Here is a 13,632-nt window from a genome sequence, read left to right on the forward strand (position 1 = left end):
AGCCCCGTGACCCGTCGGCAGCGTGCAGCAATCTGGATTTATCAGACTCTCAGTAAACCCCCCCGAAAAGCCTGGCTTTGCGAGGAAGTGCTATTTACTGAAAATGTCATCTTTTATTTAGACTCCTGCTGCAGCCAACTCGTGTCTTTTTTTCCAGGTCTGTTTAATTAGCAACTGCCGCACAGCCCTGGACACGTGTTCCCGGGTGTTTTCTATTCTCTAATAAGCACTAGGTGACTGTGCCGGGGCGGGAGGGGGCAGAGAAGGCTCCTCTGTGGCGGGGAGGGGAGGGAAGCGAGAGCAAGACGAAGAGCCAAGGGCAGCTCCAATCTAATGATCACATGCTCGCAAAGCGATGAATCCCAGAAAGGGCATCTCTGCGTGCGTACCGGCTCATCCGCCTTCCTCCTCCTCCTCCTCCTCCTCACACAGCGGCTGTGTTGAGGTGATGGGTGCCATCCCCCTAGCCTGGCACCCAGAGGGGTTGGGGATTTGGGTCGCATTTCACCCAGAGCTTGAAGGCGTAAAAGTCATAACAACTCAAGTGCTGAAGCCCTTTGCCGCTGGGGCTTTTCTGTGGGTCCAGAGGTTGAGCTGAACATTTCCACCCGCTTTCAAACGGAGGGATTTGTAGCAGTTCTGTGGATGTTTGGGAAGGGGTTTTGGCATGGGGGGGAGAGCTGGAGCAGAAGGCTGTGACTGTAGCGATGTCAGAAATAACTTTTCTTCTCCCTCTCCTCCCTGCAGAAGAAGGCAGAGGCTGCCCACCGCATCCTGGAAGGACTGGGGCCGCAAGTGGAGCTGGTGAGTGTGACCTCGGCTGCGGGTTTGGAGAGGTCCCTGGGTGGCAGCGCAGCGCCCTGCGTGCGGCTGAGCCCGCAGGAGGAAGCGGGTGCTGGCCCAGACCCCTGGCATGGCACCAGCGCAGGAAGCGAAGTGGCTGAGATGAGTGCTGAGAGGCAGGCGGACACACACGCAGCTTTAACCCTTCCTTGGGCTCCTTCCTCGCTCAGCCGCCTGGCAGCAGGGGCTCTGGCGCACTCTGCCTCTGCTCGGGATGCCCATGGCTTATCTGCCGATGGGCTGTGGGACTGTTGCTGGCTGGGAGGGATGGGTGCTGGGACACTCTGTCCCATCCCGCTGCAGACAGAGTGGGGTGCTGCAGGGTGCTCTGCAATGATCTGCGACTCACGCACATCCTGCTGCTTGTTTCCCTTGTGCACAGGGAAGCTGGAAAAAAGCCAATTTACAATAAACTGTCCATTTGGGGCTTCCCCCTCATCTAGCAAAATCCAAAGCGATTGATTGCTGGAGGGGTGGCTGAAAACAACCCCTGAGGGGCCAGGTAATGGAGGAGGGTGCTGGAAAAAGGTGCCTCTGCAGCAACGATGCTGGAAGGTTCTGTGGGGGTGGACGTGGTCTGAGGAGGCATCACTTGCCATGGAGGGGGCTGCTCCTGCTGGGGAGCGGGCAGCTCACAGTCGTCAGCACTGGTGCTGATTGCTGTCTTCCCGGGGTGTGTAAGGGAGAGGTCACAAGGGAATTAGTGCTCGCTGCTGCTACGTGTCAGAGCTTGTTTCCTTGTTTGGGGAGGTAGCGCTCATTATTTTTCCTTTGAGTCACCAGGGTCAAACCCTTTTCTCTTTCTGCTCTAAAGATTCGCAGTGCTTGGGGTTGGTGCTTCCTCATCCAGATGACGTTGCGTTTCTTTTCCTTCCTCCCACCGCACCCCCTTGGCTTTTTTCTCCTTTTTTCCCTTTTTTAGTTTGTTGATGTTTTGTCCTTGGGTACCAACACTGCACAGCGGGGAGCTGCAGCAGAACCCAGCACAAACCTTTCCTCTGTGTCCCTGCCATGCTCCTGGGAGGGCAGGGGAAACCTCTGCTGAGAAAACCCTGCAAAACCCCGACCAGGTTCTGCTTGCAGGTTGTCTCATCTGTGGCCCGGCCCCCACATCGCGCTGGGCAAAACAGCACCCGGGACTTGCCAACGGCCTCTGAGAGACGAGATGAATAGTCAGGTCTTCTTCTGAGCTGGAAAGGAAGCAGCTCCAGGAAGGAGAGCAGCTCTGCTGCTCTGCACGCACTCGCCGTGCACCAGCGCTGGAGCTGCCGCAGCCCAGACGCCTCTTGCAGGGGGGTCGGGGCAGCTGGTGCTAATCCTGTGCAAAGCGTCTGCAAGGAGCGATGGTGACCATCACCCAAATGCAGGGTCTTGGGTTGGTATCGGCTCTGCTCGAGCAGCTGATCTTGCATTAGGTTGTCCGGAGAGCTCTGGTTGTTGTGTGTGCAGCAGCGATGGTGACGGATGCACATCGGTGGTGGGGCAGCTCGCCTGAGCACGATGGTGCGAGGAGAGGGACGCACTGATCCAGTTGGGGTTCCCTCTGGGGCAGGAGGAGGTTGTGTCTCAGTGAGCCAGGACTCTGCTCATTTCATGGCCACGATGTAGAGGGACCATTTTAAACATGACCCCTCGTTTTCTCCAGAGAGAAATGTCATTGAGCTGTGTAGTCTGAACGCTGCAGTGGCCAGAAAGCAATTGAGACCTTTCATTCTGTTTTATTTCGAAGGAGCTTTCAGTAAATCTGAGGTTTTTCCAGTAATAGCTTTGCATTGCAATTCTGTTTTCCTTAAATGTCATCCGCCAGATAAATGCATTACACGTCCCTTACCCTGGAGAAATGCTGTGGATGTTCTGAACATGTCACCATACCCAGCTGATCTGTCAGGTTGACTCCTGCTCTCCCAGCGGGAAGGCTGTAATTCTGTGCAGGTTGTGGATGGCTCTGAGGGAAGATGCTGTTTCTCAGTCCCTGCCCTGTTGAGAATAGAGTTTCTTTAACTGTTCAGTCTGTGAAGATGTTCTCTGTGGGGTAGGTAGATCTGATCTCCTGGGCTTGCACCACTGCAGACAGAAATATCTTTGAGATGTTGGTGTCACGTACATACTGGTTTTTGGATCCCAGGATTTCTTATTTCTAAATGTTTGGGCATTTCTTTTCAAGTGATGTATCCAGCGCTTGTCTGTTAATACTTAGGTCTGCTAACTAAGAATTGGAGTGCCTGTTTATATGATAGAAAAGTAGTAGTGGGAAAGAACCAGCAGCCTTTGGAGAGCTGAGTGGCATCAGGGCATCCGTGGTGTCCACGTGCACATAAGCATCTTCTAACCCAGATGTAAACCAAACTGTTTACTGCGCCGCCGTCTCCCAGGAGGAAGGTCTGTGTGGCTCACCACACGCCAGCTTCTTTGCTTTGATTTTTATGAGCACAGAAGGAAGAGAGGCACTTTTATTTATCAGTATTTCCAGTTCCTGCACTCGTTTTCCAAGAGGCAGTGACTGGTTAAGGGTGCCCGGCTGTTCCTCCAGTGGAGCCTTCCAGGGTGACCGTGGACGTGATGCTCCGGAGCCGCAGCGTGATTTCTCCTCTCCGTGGTGCAAACCACCTCTCTCCAGCTACGTGATGAGATGGACGTCTGTGTTCCTCTGAGCTTTCCAAGCGTGAAGTGCACAGCCAGCTCCGAGCCTGGAGCTGGACCAGCAGTCTGAAAGGATTCATGATAGAAATCCCCCTGGGGAAGGGGCGCCATGGAGAACATGTCCCCTTCTGGGGGACCTGCTTTTTCCCACTGCTGGGTATCTCCATTGTTTCATCTGGCCACATCGGTCACCATGGGCTCCTCTGTCTGCCTCTTCCACATGGGATTACTTGTGCTTTCCTGGTGAAGAGGGACAGGTCCAAGGGCAGCCAGAAGAAGCTGATGACCTGCTGGTGCCAAGATGCGGCGGTGATGGGCCGCAGAGAGTCGGGAGAGCTGCTACCCCGTCTCCTTTCTGTTCCCCGTGTGTGGCAGGGCAGAGTGAGGCAGTGTTTGTTTTTTACAGGCCAGTAGAATCAGGCTGGTTGTGTGGGAAAATGAGCTTCTGTGCCAAGCACTGGTGATGGTGATGGGGAAAAATCATGGAGGAGTTGAGAATAACAGCTTCTCCCAAATGGAGGAGAGAGGAACCCACCCGTGTTTGCAGGTCCTGTCCTCTCCAGTGCTGCTCACCTGGCTGAGCAGATGTTCAGCAGATGTTTTACTCTTTTCCTGTGTTTAATCTGTGGATGGGAAGGGAGAGGTCATGGGGGCAGTGACCGGCTGAAGGTGACCAGGGATGGATCCAGACCTTGCATCTGGTGTTGGAGACAGCTGTGGTCACCGGGCTCTCCAAAGGGCAACGCTGGGCAGAACGTGTCCTGCCGGAGCCCAGTGCCCCTCCTGAGTGGCAGACAGGATCATCGCTCTGCGCAGGGGTGCCGGGGGCTGCGGTGACGTGCCTGGGGACCAACTCACCCCTGCCTGCAGCCGCCTGTGCCTGGTTCCCGGGGAGAGCCCCGTCAGGCTTTGGCCGCGTAGACACAACAATTTGCAGCGCACAGACTGTCTCTTCCTGCTCCCCGAGCCCCCTCTCCCCTCACCTCCCCCGTGTCAGATGTTCCCGAGCGCGCTGCGTTTCTCAATCACTGAATCACAACCACGTACTCCGCCGGGCTGTGATGGGGATTATGTCACAAATCGCTTGTTGGGAACCAGCTTGCTCGCTGCCTGCCTTCCCCCAGGCTGAGCCGGGGTGCACCGGGACTTGAGCAATGCTGCTGGGAACCAGCACCCCCCAGTACAGCTGGGGAGCAGGACTGGGGGTGATGGGTGGGCTGGGGGTGCGGGGACGGACGCCTGCGCTGGCACCGCTCAGGGAGACGGGAGGACACCGAGGCGGCAGCGCTTCCGATGGGTTTAAGTTTCTAAATGTCAGACTGTACCATTTATGCCTTCATTTCTCTTATTTATTTCAGCCATTATACAACCAGCCTTCAGACACCAGGCAATACCATGAAAACATTAAAATGTAAGTACGTGGCAATAAAAGGCTATTTGAAATGTCAGGTTGGGCGTTAGGCTGGAGCGGGAGGGATGCTCGCTCACTCCCAGACCGCGATTAAAGCTGCCAAGGACTCACGAGCATCCTTTTACAGCTGATGTTTCACTGTTCCGGGTGCCTGAAGCACAAACCAGCTCCAGGAGCTCAGCAGTTGGGAGCTGTGGGTTCAGGCGGATGCTGAATGTGCCATTTGATTTTTTTGGGGGTGTGGATGTTGGTCCTGGACGGTGTCATAGTGTTTTCCCCTATTGTGCTCACCTCGGGCCCTTTCTTCTGTGTTTCACGAATACCGAGGTGTGAAATCAGCTGCCAGCACGTGTGTATGTGTTTACGTGCATGAAAGATGAGGTAAAATGAAAAGTTGCAATCACAATTAGATTTCCGTGAAGCACCTCTTGAATGTCTCATAACAACGGGTTATTTCAGAGGTGCTTACCGACACTTAACAATCATCTAATTTGACTTACCACCTGAATACACGATTTAATCATCAACCTGCATTTAATAACCACAGTGACTTCCTGAACGCAGAAGGAATATAACAGATAATGAGAACAGCGACAATTGTGATTGTTGTTGGAAATCTAAATAGTCAAACCGGATCTGAAACTTTTATCTGCCTTGAACAAACCCGATAAACCACCTGTATGGCACTGGGTGCTGGCCCAAGGATGTGCTTTCTGTGTTGTGGCTCAGCCCTGGCACTGATGGCATGTGGCTGTCACCATCATTCGGGGTCCCCCGACCCCTCTTTTCTCTCAAAGGGCTCCCAAAGGAGCCGGGCGCTGATGGTGGCCGTTTCAAGCCGATAGCTGGTTTTCTCCTTGAAAGAACAAGTTAAACGTACATCCAGATACTTCACCCACTCTCCCTTCCCCTGCCAACATTTGCAGTGACGTTTTCCTGTGATTTTAAATGATTTCCTGTCCTTGGTTGCTGCCTGAAAGATGGGCACGAATGAGAGGGGCACGAATGAGAGGGACCTGACTGCTCAGGCCAGGAGTGGATTTGGGAAGATGATGTGAAACCCCATCAAACCAGGTCTCGTGCCATCAGATGCTCCTCTCCATCCCATCGTTTGTGGCATCCTGAGGGTTATCACAGTGGCAGTGAGAGACCAAGGAGAGGTCGGGGCAGGCAGGTTTGGGGTTAATGTTCGCTGTGATTAATGCTGCAAAAATACGGGAAGGAAACTACGCGTTTTAATGAAAAGCCTCTGTCCCCGCCTTCCAGAAACCTCACAATTAGCTGCCTTCAGCTGGATATTGATGCCAGCCGAGCACATTCGTGGATCTAGGTCAGCAAAAGGCCCTTGAGCAATCTGGGCTCCAGATGTTTGCTGCTTTTGACCGTGAGCCTGTCTCGGAGATCCTGGGGTCTGAACTGCACGTTGTGACTTGATGGATGTGCAGAGAAACCGCTGTGTCCCGTTCTCCCGTCTCTTGTGTCTCTTGCTCTCCCATCTCCCTGATGCACATTAAAGGACATTTGGATGCTTGGGAGGCAGATATAAAATCAAGACTTCAGTGATTCTTCTAAGCAAACAACTCAGGGTCCTTTGACCAAAAGGAAAAGGTTTAAACTTCTCTGTTTGGACCAAGTCACGCTTGGATGTTCAAATCCAACCTCCAGCTTCTCTGTGGGCTGCATTCGAAGGTATTTGTTGTTCTTTCCTTGTTCTTAGTGGGTTTGTTCCTTTTTGCTCTAGAAGAGCAGCTTCTGCTCTGCAGCCTGGAGGTGGCTGTTTCGGTAAGAGAAGGAACAAATCCTTGGGGTGCTGGGAATCGTCAGCCAGCTGCGGTCGGGCACCAGCACTTCAGCCACCAGGACACCACAGGCTGTGTTTTGCCGAGGTGGAACTGAATGCAGGTTCTTCTGAACAACGTCACCCTGCGCAGATTTAGCCACGAGGAAAAGGTCTTATGGTACAGTGCTGGAAAATCATCTCGGTTGTGATTCCGTCCACCAAACCTCGCTGCATGCCGGATCCGCTGCGCTAAACAGAAACTGCTCCCATGGTTTGGAGCCTCATCCCTGGGCTCAGGAGGATGGCCAGGCTGTTACTTACAAATACCTTTTTTCTTCCGTATTTAAAGACTTCCTAGGGTGGATTTTTTTCCCTCAGTTGAACATTTACAAGCATCAGTGGGAAGGCATTTGAATATCAGAAAGCCAGGATTCCTCGATTTCTCTCCAGCGATACTCTGCGCCTTGCAACACTGGTTTAATTCTTCCTGCTTGTTTGCTTTGCTTTTCAGCTGGGATGAGTCACTTATGCAAATAGAGCTGGCTGGGGAGTTACAGAGAGAATTTCTACTCCTAGTGAAATGTTACCGGTCTCTTATTTTCGTGGAGTTTTATGGCCTGTCTCCTATTCAGTGCAGTTAAAATTAATTTCATGCCCCAGTTCATTCCGGTGTTTGCAGCTTCAGAAGCTTTTAAGTCCTATTTAGCTGCCTGGCGGTGCTTTGTTACCGGCTGCTTGGGTCCCTCTGCTTCACCTGCAGGACTCGAGCAGACGTGGTTAATTTTGTATGTGACATCTGCCACGGGAGCTGGGGCGCCCTTGAGTGGTTTGTGCCAAAGACTTTGACCTACCTTTGATGGGACCGTGTCCCTTCTGTTTGAAACGCCCGCTTTGCTGGAGCAGGACGGTGGTTTGTGCCCTCATTTCCATAGGGATGGGGTGAGCTTTGCCCCCTGAGCTCGCTCGGCCCTTGCTGTCTTGGCGTTGCGATGGCCTGACAGGTTCTTTCAAGATGCTTTGCAGCCCCAAACACAACTGGAGGCCAGTTGGAATGGTGCTGCATCAGTCGAGGGGGTTGCAAGGACTCATTAGTTTGTGGGATTTTTTAAAATTTTACCGAAATACAGCAACAAATGTAGAGGACACTTAGTTACGCACCGGTGCATCTGGTGTGGGTCTCTTATTTCAGTGTTTTGCCAGCCGGAGGTACAAGGATGAGAGCCGCTCTCCCTGCCCTGCCGCGGGAGTGATGCTGTGTATTCCCCAGACTCCTGGCACCGCAGATATTAACCTGCTTTCCTCAGAGTGTTTGAGAAGTGACAAGGTGATGTTCACACAGGCAGGATCAATTACCTGCTGCCTACCTGGAGAGACGTTCTCCGCGGGGCCTTGGTCTCTGCGGCAGGAGATCCCTGCTCGGTCAGCCGCGAAGCGCAGCCGGTGGGACTCGCCTCCCCCCTTCCCCATGCAGCCAGCTTGAAATCACAGTCTGGGATTTGTGTTTGAAAGCAAAATGTGAGCTTCTGAGCTCAAAAGGAAAAGCGCAAAGCACAAGGGAAGTACGTGCAAGGTGCTGTTCCCGGGGTTTGCCTTAAACGTTCCCTTCACGCTTGGTTTTACACTGAAATTCAGGAATGTCGGGGTGAAACCAGGCTGCGTCCCCTTGAGGTGCTCGCAGAGGTGTCGGAGAAGCCACGTTTGAGTGTGATTCTGGGTTTTTGTGTGGTTCTGCAGACCCAGCAGCAAAGCTGTCTTTGCTGTGAATATTTGCACATCTGGGTTGGTGTCTGCAGCTGAGAGCGTTTTTCTTTGCTTGTTTTTCCTTTTCCTTTTTGCGGTGGGTGGACAGGAACTTTGCAGAATCCAAATGTGAAGTCTGGGTTTTCAGAGAGGTTTACGGGCTTCTGAATGTCTTTTTCTTTTTGAAATGCCTCTCCCCTCACTCCCCGAAGAGCAGAGCAGCTTTCTTTGGAAAATCTACTAACTACGGCTTTGCAAATCACTTGTCACTTTGGAAAATTTAAGTCTTCTTTTCATTACTGGCTGTTTAGGGGTTTTAGTAGCGCTGGATTGCCTCTCAGTTCATAGTGGAAGCCTGACATGTAACACAAATGCTCTTCCAAACCCTGTCATTACTAATGCATTCTCTTTCAGGTCTTTTTATTAGCGCTTGCAGACATTTTCCTCATTAGAAATTCACCTAGCAGCTCCCCGCTCATCCCATTCAAGGTTTTTCATCTCTTTTATTCTCTCTTTGCATGCACTAGGGCAGAACTATTACCTTGTGATGAATTACTAAATGATGGAGACACACACCGCAACCTTTTGCTTCTTGCTCTTGCCAGTGAAAAGCCAAGTGCTGGTTTTGGGTGTAATATCTGGCAACACTTGGGCTTGTGACATCAGCTTGGGCTTGAAGGGAAGGCAAAGGTGTAGGACATATGTCCGAGTGACAGTAGAAGTGGTTCTGCACTTGGACTTGTCTCATTTTGGTCCTGAGCTCGTAGGTGCTGAATGGGATGGGCTGGAATTTCCCATCTGATGTGAAGAACGGTGGTTGTGGATGTAGCTGCTGCCCAGGGGAGTCACTTGCGCTTCTCAGTGGGAACATCTTCACAAGGAGATGGCACCGCAGGGACCTGGATGAGGTGCCCATGTTTGCCCAGGCATCTCCTCGGAGCACAAGCGTCTCACGGGCCTCAGCGTGTGAATCACCAAGTGAATTAACAGCACAAACATTTTCACGAATTATAGTGATGACTTTGGACCTCCAAAGCTGAATGCATTTCAGACTTGCAGGACATGATTGGAGAAGTTGGAAGACCTCCATCCAGATGCCTTCTTTCTCTGCAGCCTGCCTGCCCTTACATCCAGGCCCTCGGGCCTCTGTGGCTCTGTTCCCAGTGGCACTAATGGTCCATCCCAATGCTCAAGGGCTCTGGGGTAAATTAACTAAAGATCTGCTTTGCTTTTCTTCCCCCCAAAGCATTTTTGGATATTGCAAGGAAACCGCTCTGAACAGCTGGCTTTCTGGGAACGTGCCCTGCCTCGGGGTTACCAGGTCACAGTGTGTCACCAGCTGGAGCCGTGTGCTCGGGCTGTTTCAGAGCGGGGAAATGCACGCGTTGCGATGACCCGTGAAGAGGGCGACCCGCTCCCTGCCCTCTCCGCAGGGCGTCTGGCAGCGAGATGCGGCAGCGGTGACAGCCCTGAGCTGCAGGGTGGGATCCTGGCGCCAGCGATGCACGGGGCGGGCGTACCTGCAGGACACAACCGTTTCTGTAGCCTCTGCGTTACCTCTTGGCCCGTTCCACCTTGGAGTATTCTTGCTGTGCTCCACAGGTCCTGTGGTTTGCAGATCTCCAGCCTCGCTGGCAGTGCTTTGTTTGGCTGGAATTACCAGAGGCCCCCCTGTGTCTGACCCTCGCCTGCACGATCCATGTCGCCGTGCGATGGCTTTGCCAGCTGCTCACTGCTCCCATCGCTCTGTGCAGGCTGTTTGCATGGGCTGCTTGATGAAAGATGCTCCCGTGTCATTAAATACCCCTGATTAGTTTTGATCAAACAGCAAACTTCCTTTCATCTCGTCTTGCACGGGCTGAAGGTCTCCGCAGGCCAGGCCAGGTGTGCTGCCCTGCACTGGCTCTTTGTATCCTAGGGATTCTTATCCCAGGGCTTGGCGGCGCCCACACGTGTGCACACACCAGCACCGACACGCATGCGTGCGCAGACATCCTTTTAAGATCGCGGCCTCCAGAAGGACCGTAGCCAAGCCGTTTGTGTGGACCTGAGCCAAGTAACTCAAAAGTCAGAGTTACAGGTTCTCTCCTCGACTGGCTCCTTTATGAAAGCCCGAAAACAAAACCAGCCTTGCGCCAAGCCGGGTAAAGGTGGAAGCAGCTGTTCCCACAGGGCTCCCTTTGCTTTGTGGAGCAGGAGATGGATGTCACTCGGGTACTTGGTTTGGAGGTTGGCTCTGAGAACCATGCTCAGGTGTGGGGCACCAGCTGGGTCTGTGGGGCTGTGGGATGAGGATGAGTTATGTAAGGATGAAAAGCTCTTGTGGAATCACGCCCAGGATTATAGATAGTATTTGAATTCTGCTTCCTTTGCTGGTGGCAGGTGTCGCTCAAACATCAAGCTTTGAGTTTGGTTTCACTGCTTCGGTCTCTCTTTCCTCCTCCTGCCTGCCAGTGTTTGTGGGAAGTGCTGGGGGCCTGGATGACTTCCTGACCACAAGGATGGGGCTGTGCCGTCTGGCAGCCCCCAAGCCCCAGCTCACCAGGAGCTGGTGGGTTCCGTGTCTCTCCGGGTCCATCCCAGGCTGCCCCTGGGGCACGGCCAAGGATGGGGAGCTCGCCCGTCCTCCCCGCCCGGCGCGCTGTGCGGTGTGCCAGGCCAGCAGTACTGAAATCTGTCCACAAGAGTCACTGTTGCTTTATCTAAGGAGCCTCCATTCCTTCTGCTTGTGAACCGCCTGATTCCCTCCCCTCGGGGAGGTTCAGGTCTCCATCCAGGACGCTTCCCTTGAGCCCCAGCAAACCGCAGGCAGGGAACTGCGAGGATTGGGGCTGCCGAGGAGGGTGAGGAAGGAGGGTCCGTATGTTGCAGGAACGGCCTTTCCCGCATGCTGCTCCGCGCTGGTTATTTCTGCACGGGACTCCCAGCCCGTTCCTCCCGGCTGTGCCGCCGCAGCCACATTTGGCGCTTTGCTTTGCCCGGGGAGCACAGCGTGTGCTTGGGAGACGCGTGACCCAAGCTCACCTCTCTGCGAATGGTTTCTAAGTAACAGCAGTACATGTAGTAAGATAAACTGTGAAGCCTATTTATATTTACCGGGGGTGTATTAACCTTTGAAAGGTTGACCTTATGCAAAAAAAAAAAAAAAAAATTGGCAAAAACATTTAGGGCAGGAGGGGGTTTTGTGGTTGTTTTTAGTCCTTTCACTCTTTGATTGCTCCAGCCTTGGCAGTGGTAAACATGCACCAGCTTTCAAGGCATCCCTGATTTTTGCAGCTGCGAAGCCATTAAGCCTTTGCCTCTATTAGCACTTTCAAGGTCAGCCGTGATGCAAAACTCAAGGCAACCCATCAGCTGCGTAAGAGCTGCTAATTTTCTTCATTTACCCTTCTGTCTCCTGATAGCTTGTGCGGCAGATCCAGCAGCAGCGTCTCGAACCCCGCGGTGCTCCTGGGTGTTGCGCAGGCTGGTGTGGGGGGGGTCAGGGTCGATTTGGCTGTGGAAGCTCCAAGAGACAATCCCTGACCCCTCGCTGGGCACCATCCCACACTGGATCATCATTAGCATCACCCCAGTGGTTTCTCAGTGTCCTAAATGAACCTGCTAATTACTGGGTTCCCCCAGGCCCTACTCCGGGTCCCCGCACACAGGCAGGCTGGGATCCCTGGAACACCAGACCCTCGGCCCCTTCATTCTGCTGAGTCCTGCAGAACATGCCTACAGGAGGCTGATAAGCTCCTGATTGGTGATTACACACTGCAGCTCTGCCTTTAATCAGGATAAAAAGACTTAAGCAAACTCGTTTGCCCCTGGTCTCTACCTTTTACCTAGAGATCGTATTGCTGTAAATATTAGTACCAGGAACAAGTGCGGCTCTCGGGTTTGTGCAGCCCTCTCTGCTCCTCAGTGCTCTGCTGCTGCTTCTCTTTGAGCAATTGTTTCATGCTGTCTTTAGAAAGTAGAAAGAAGAAACCAGGGGGTGTCTGGGCAGACACCAGGCTGGTTGTGGTTGCACTGACTAGTTTCTCTCTTGAGGTCCCAATTCTGCAAGCAGCTGAGCTTTTGTGGCTGGTTTGTGTGCAGCTTTGTTAGGCCCGGCTCCAAGCAAGCAAGAGGTCAGGAGATATGTGCCGCAATCCTGCTCTCTTATCAGTGCCGCGGAGTCCAGGGTGAACAACCCCTTGGGCACGCGTGTGTGTGCTGGCAGGTCCCTTGCTGCTGGCCCTGGGGACCGGGGTGGCCTCTGCTTGGGGGGAGCCACCTCCTGCCACGCACAGCTTGGCCTTAGCCCCCCAACTTTGGGACCCCGTTAGGTTTTTGCAAATTAAAATGTAAAAGTAATCAAGAAACAGCCAGACCCGTTGGTAGATGCGGAGCTGAGCATCTGCATGTGTTCGGTGCTGAGCACACATGAAGGTTTGCAGAATTCAGAATTCATGAATCTAGTTCTTATCCTTAGTACTGGTTTTACCAACAGTTGCGGGTGAAGTTGTGTCGGAGGGTTTGTTGGGCTTTCTCTAAAGCTGGGGTGGGGTCCCCAAATAACCACATTTGCGGTTCTGATTGAATTCCAGGTCAAGGGAACTTCATCCCTGCAGGATGTGGGGAGAGCCAGGCTTGGGGTTTTAGCCACCTCATTAATTAGATCTCCTCTTTTTATTTTTTCCTTTACAGAAACCAGGCAATGCGGAAAAAATTAATTTTGTACTTTAAGAGGAGAAATCATGCTCGCAAACAGTGGGTAAGTGATTCCCTTATAGCTTATTTTACATGTATAAAGCAGCGTATTTTATTTATGTGAGAAAGCAAAGGGCGGTTTCCAGCGGAGAAGTGCTGGGGCTCAGTTCTTTGCCTCTTGCATTGCTGCGGCATCTCTTACGCTTAAAATAACTGGGATGTAAAGGAGAGGTCCCTGATCTCGCTGCAGGCAGCACCTCCCTCTGCAAGTCCCCCCCACAGAGCAAACACACGGGGTTGGCTTAATCACAGCGGAGCCCTTCGTTGCTCTCAGAGCGCCTGTTCACAGCATAAATGTCTGGTTTGTGAGTAATTGAACCCTAAGAGAGGTGTGAAACAAGCTGACTCTGCTTCCGATAAATGCTCTGAAGACCGAGCTGACTCTTTCCAGCTGACCACAGAGTGATGTTATAGGGATTTGTGGTTTAAAACAAAAATCAAGCCCTGACCGGTTCACTTCTAGGCAGTTTTGCCCATGAGA

The 13,632-nt window shown here is 52.7% G+C and overlaps 1 protein-coding gene across 19 annotated transcripts in view; it reads left to right on the forward strand.

The window, feature by feature from the left end:
* The window catches only part of NCOR2 (nuclear receptor corepressor 2), a 213,762-nt gene that overhangs the window by 116,400 nt on the left and 83,730 nt on the right, over window positions 1–13,632 (forward strand). For all 19 annotated transcript variants that reach the window (XM_071816031.1, XM_071816038.1, XM_071816039.1 and 16 more), the window contains 3 exons: window positions 748–804; window positions 4,842–4,894; window positions 13,089–13,155. In XM_071816031.1, the coding sequence (XP_071672132.1) occupies window positions 748–804; window positions 4,842–4,894; window positions 13,089–13,155 (177 nt within the window). The remainder of the gene's footprint in view (window positions 1–747; window positions 805–4,841; window positions 4,895–13,088; window positions 13,156–13,632) is intronic.

This window comes from Patagioenas fasciata, chromosome 17 (assembly GCF_037038585.1).
Source record: "Patagioenas fasciata isolate bPatFas1 chromosome 17, bPatFas1.hap1, whole genome shotgun sequence".
Lineage (NCBI taxonomy): Eukaryota > Metazoa > Chordata > Aves > Columbiformes > Columbidae > Patagioenas > Patagioenas fasciata.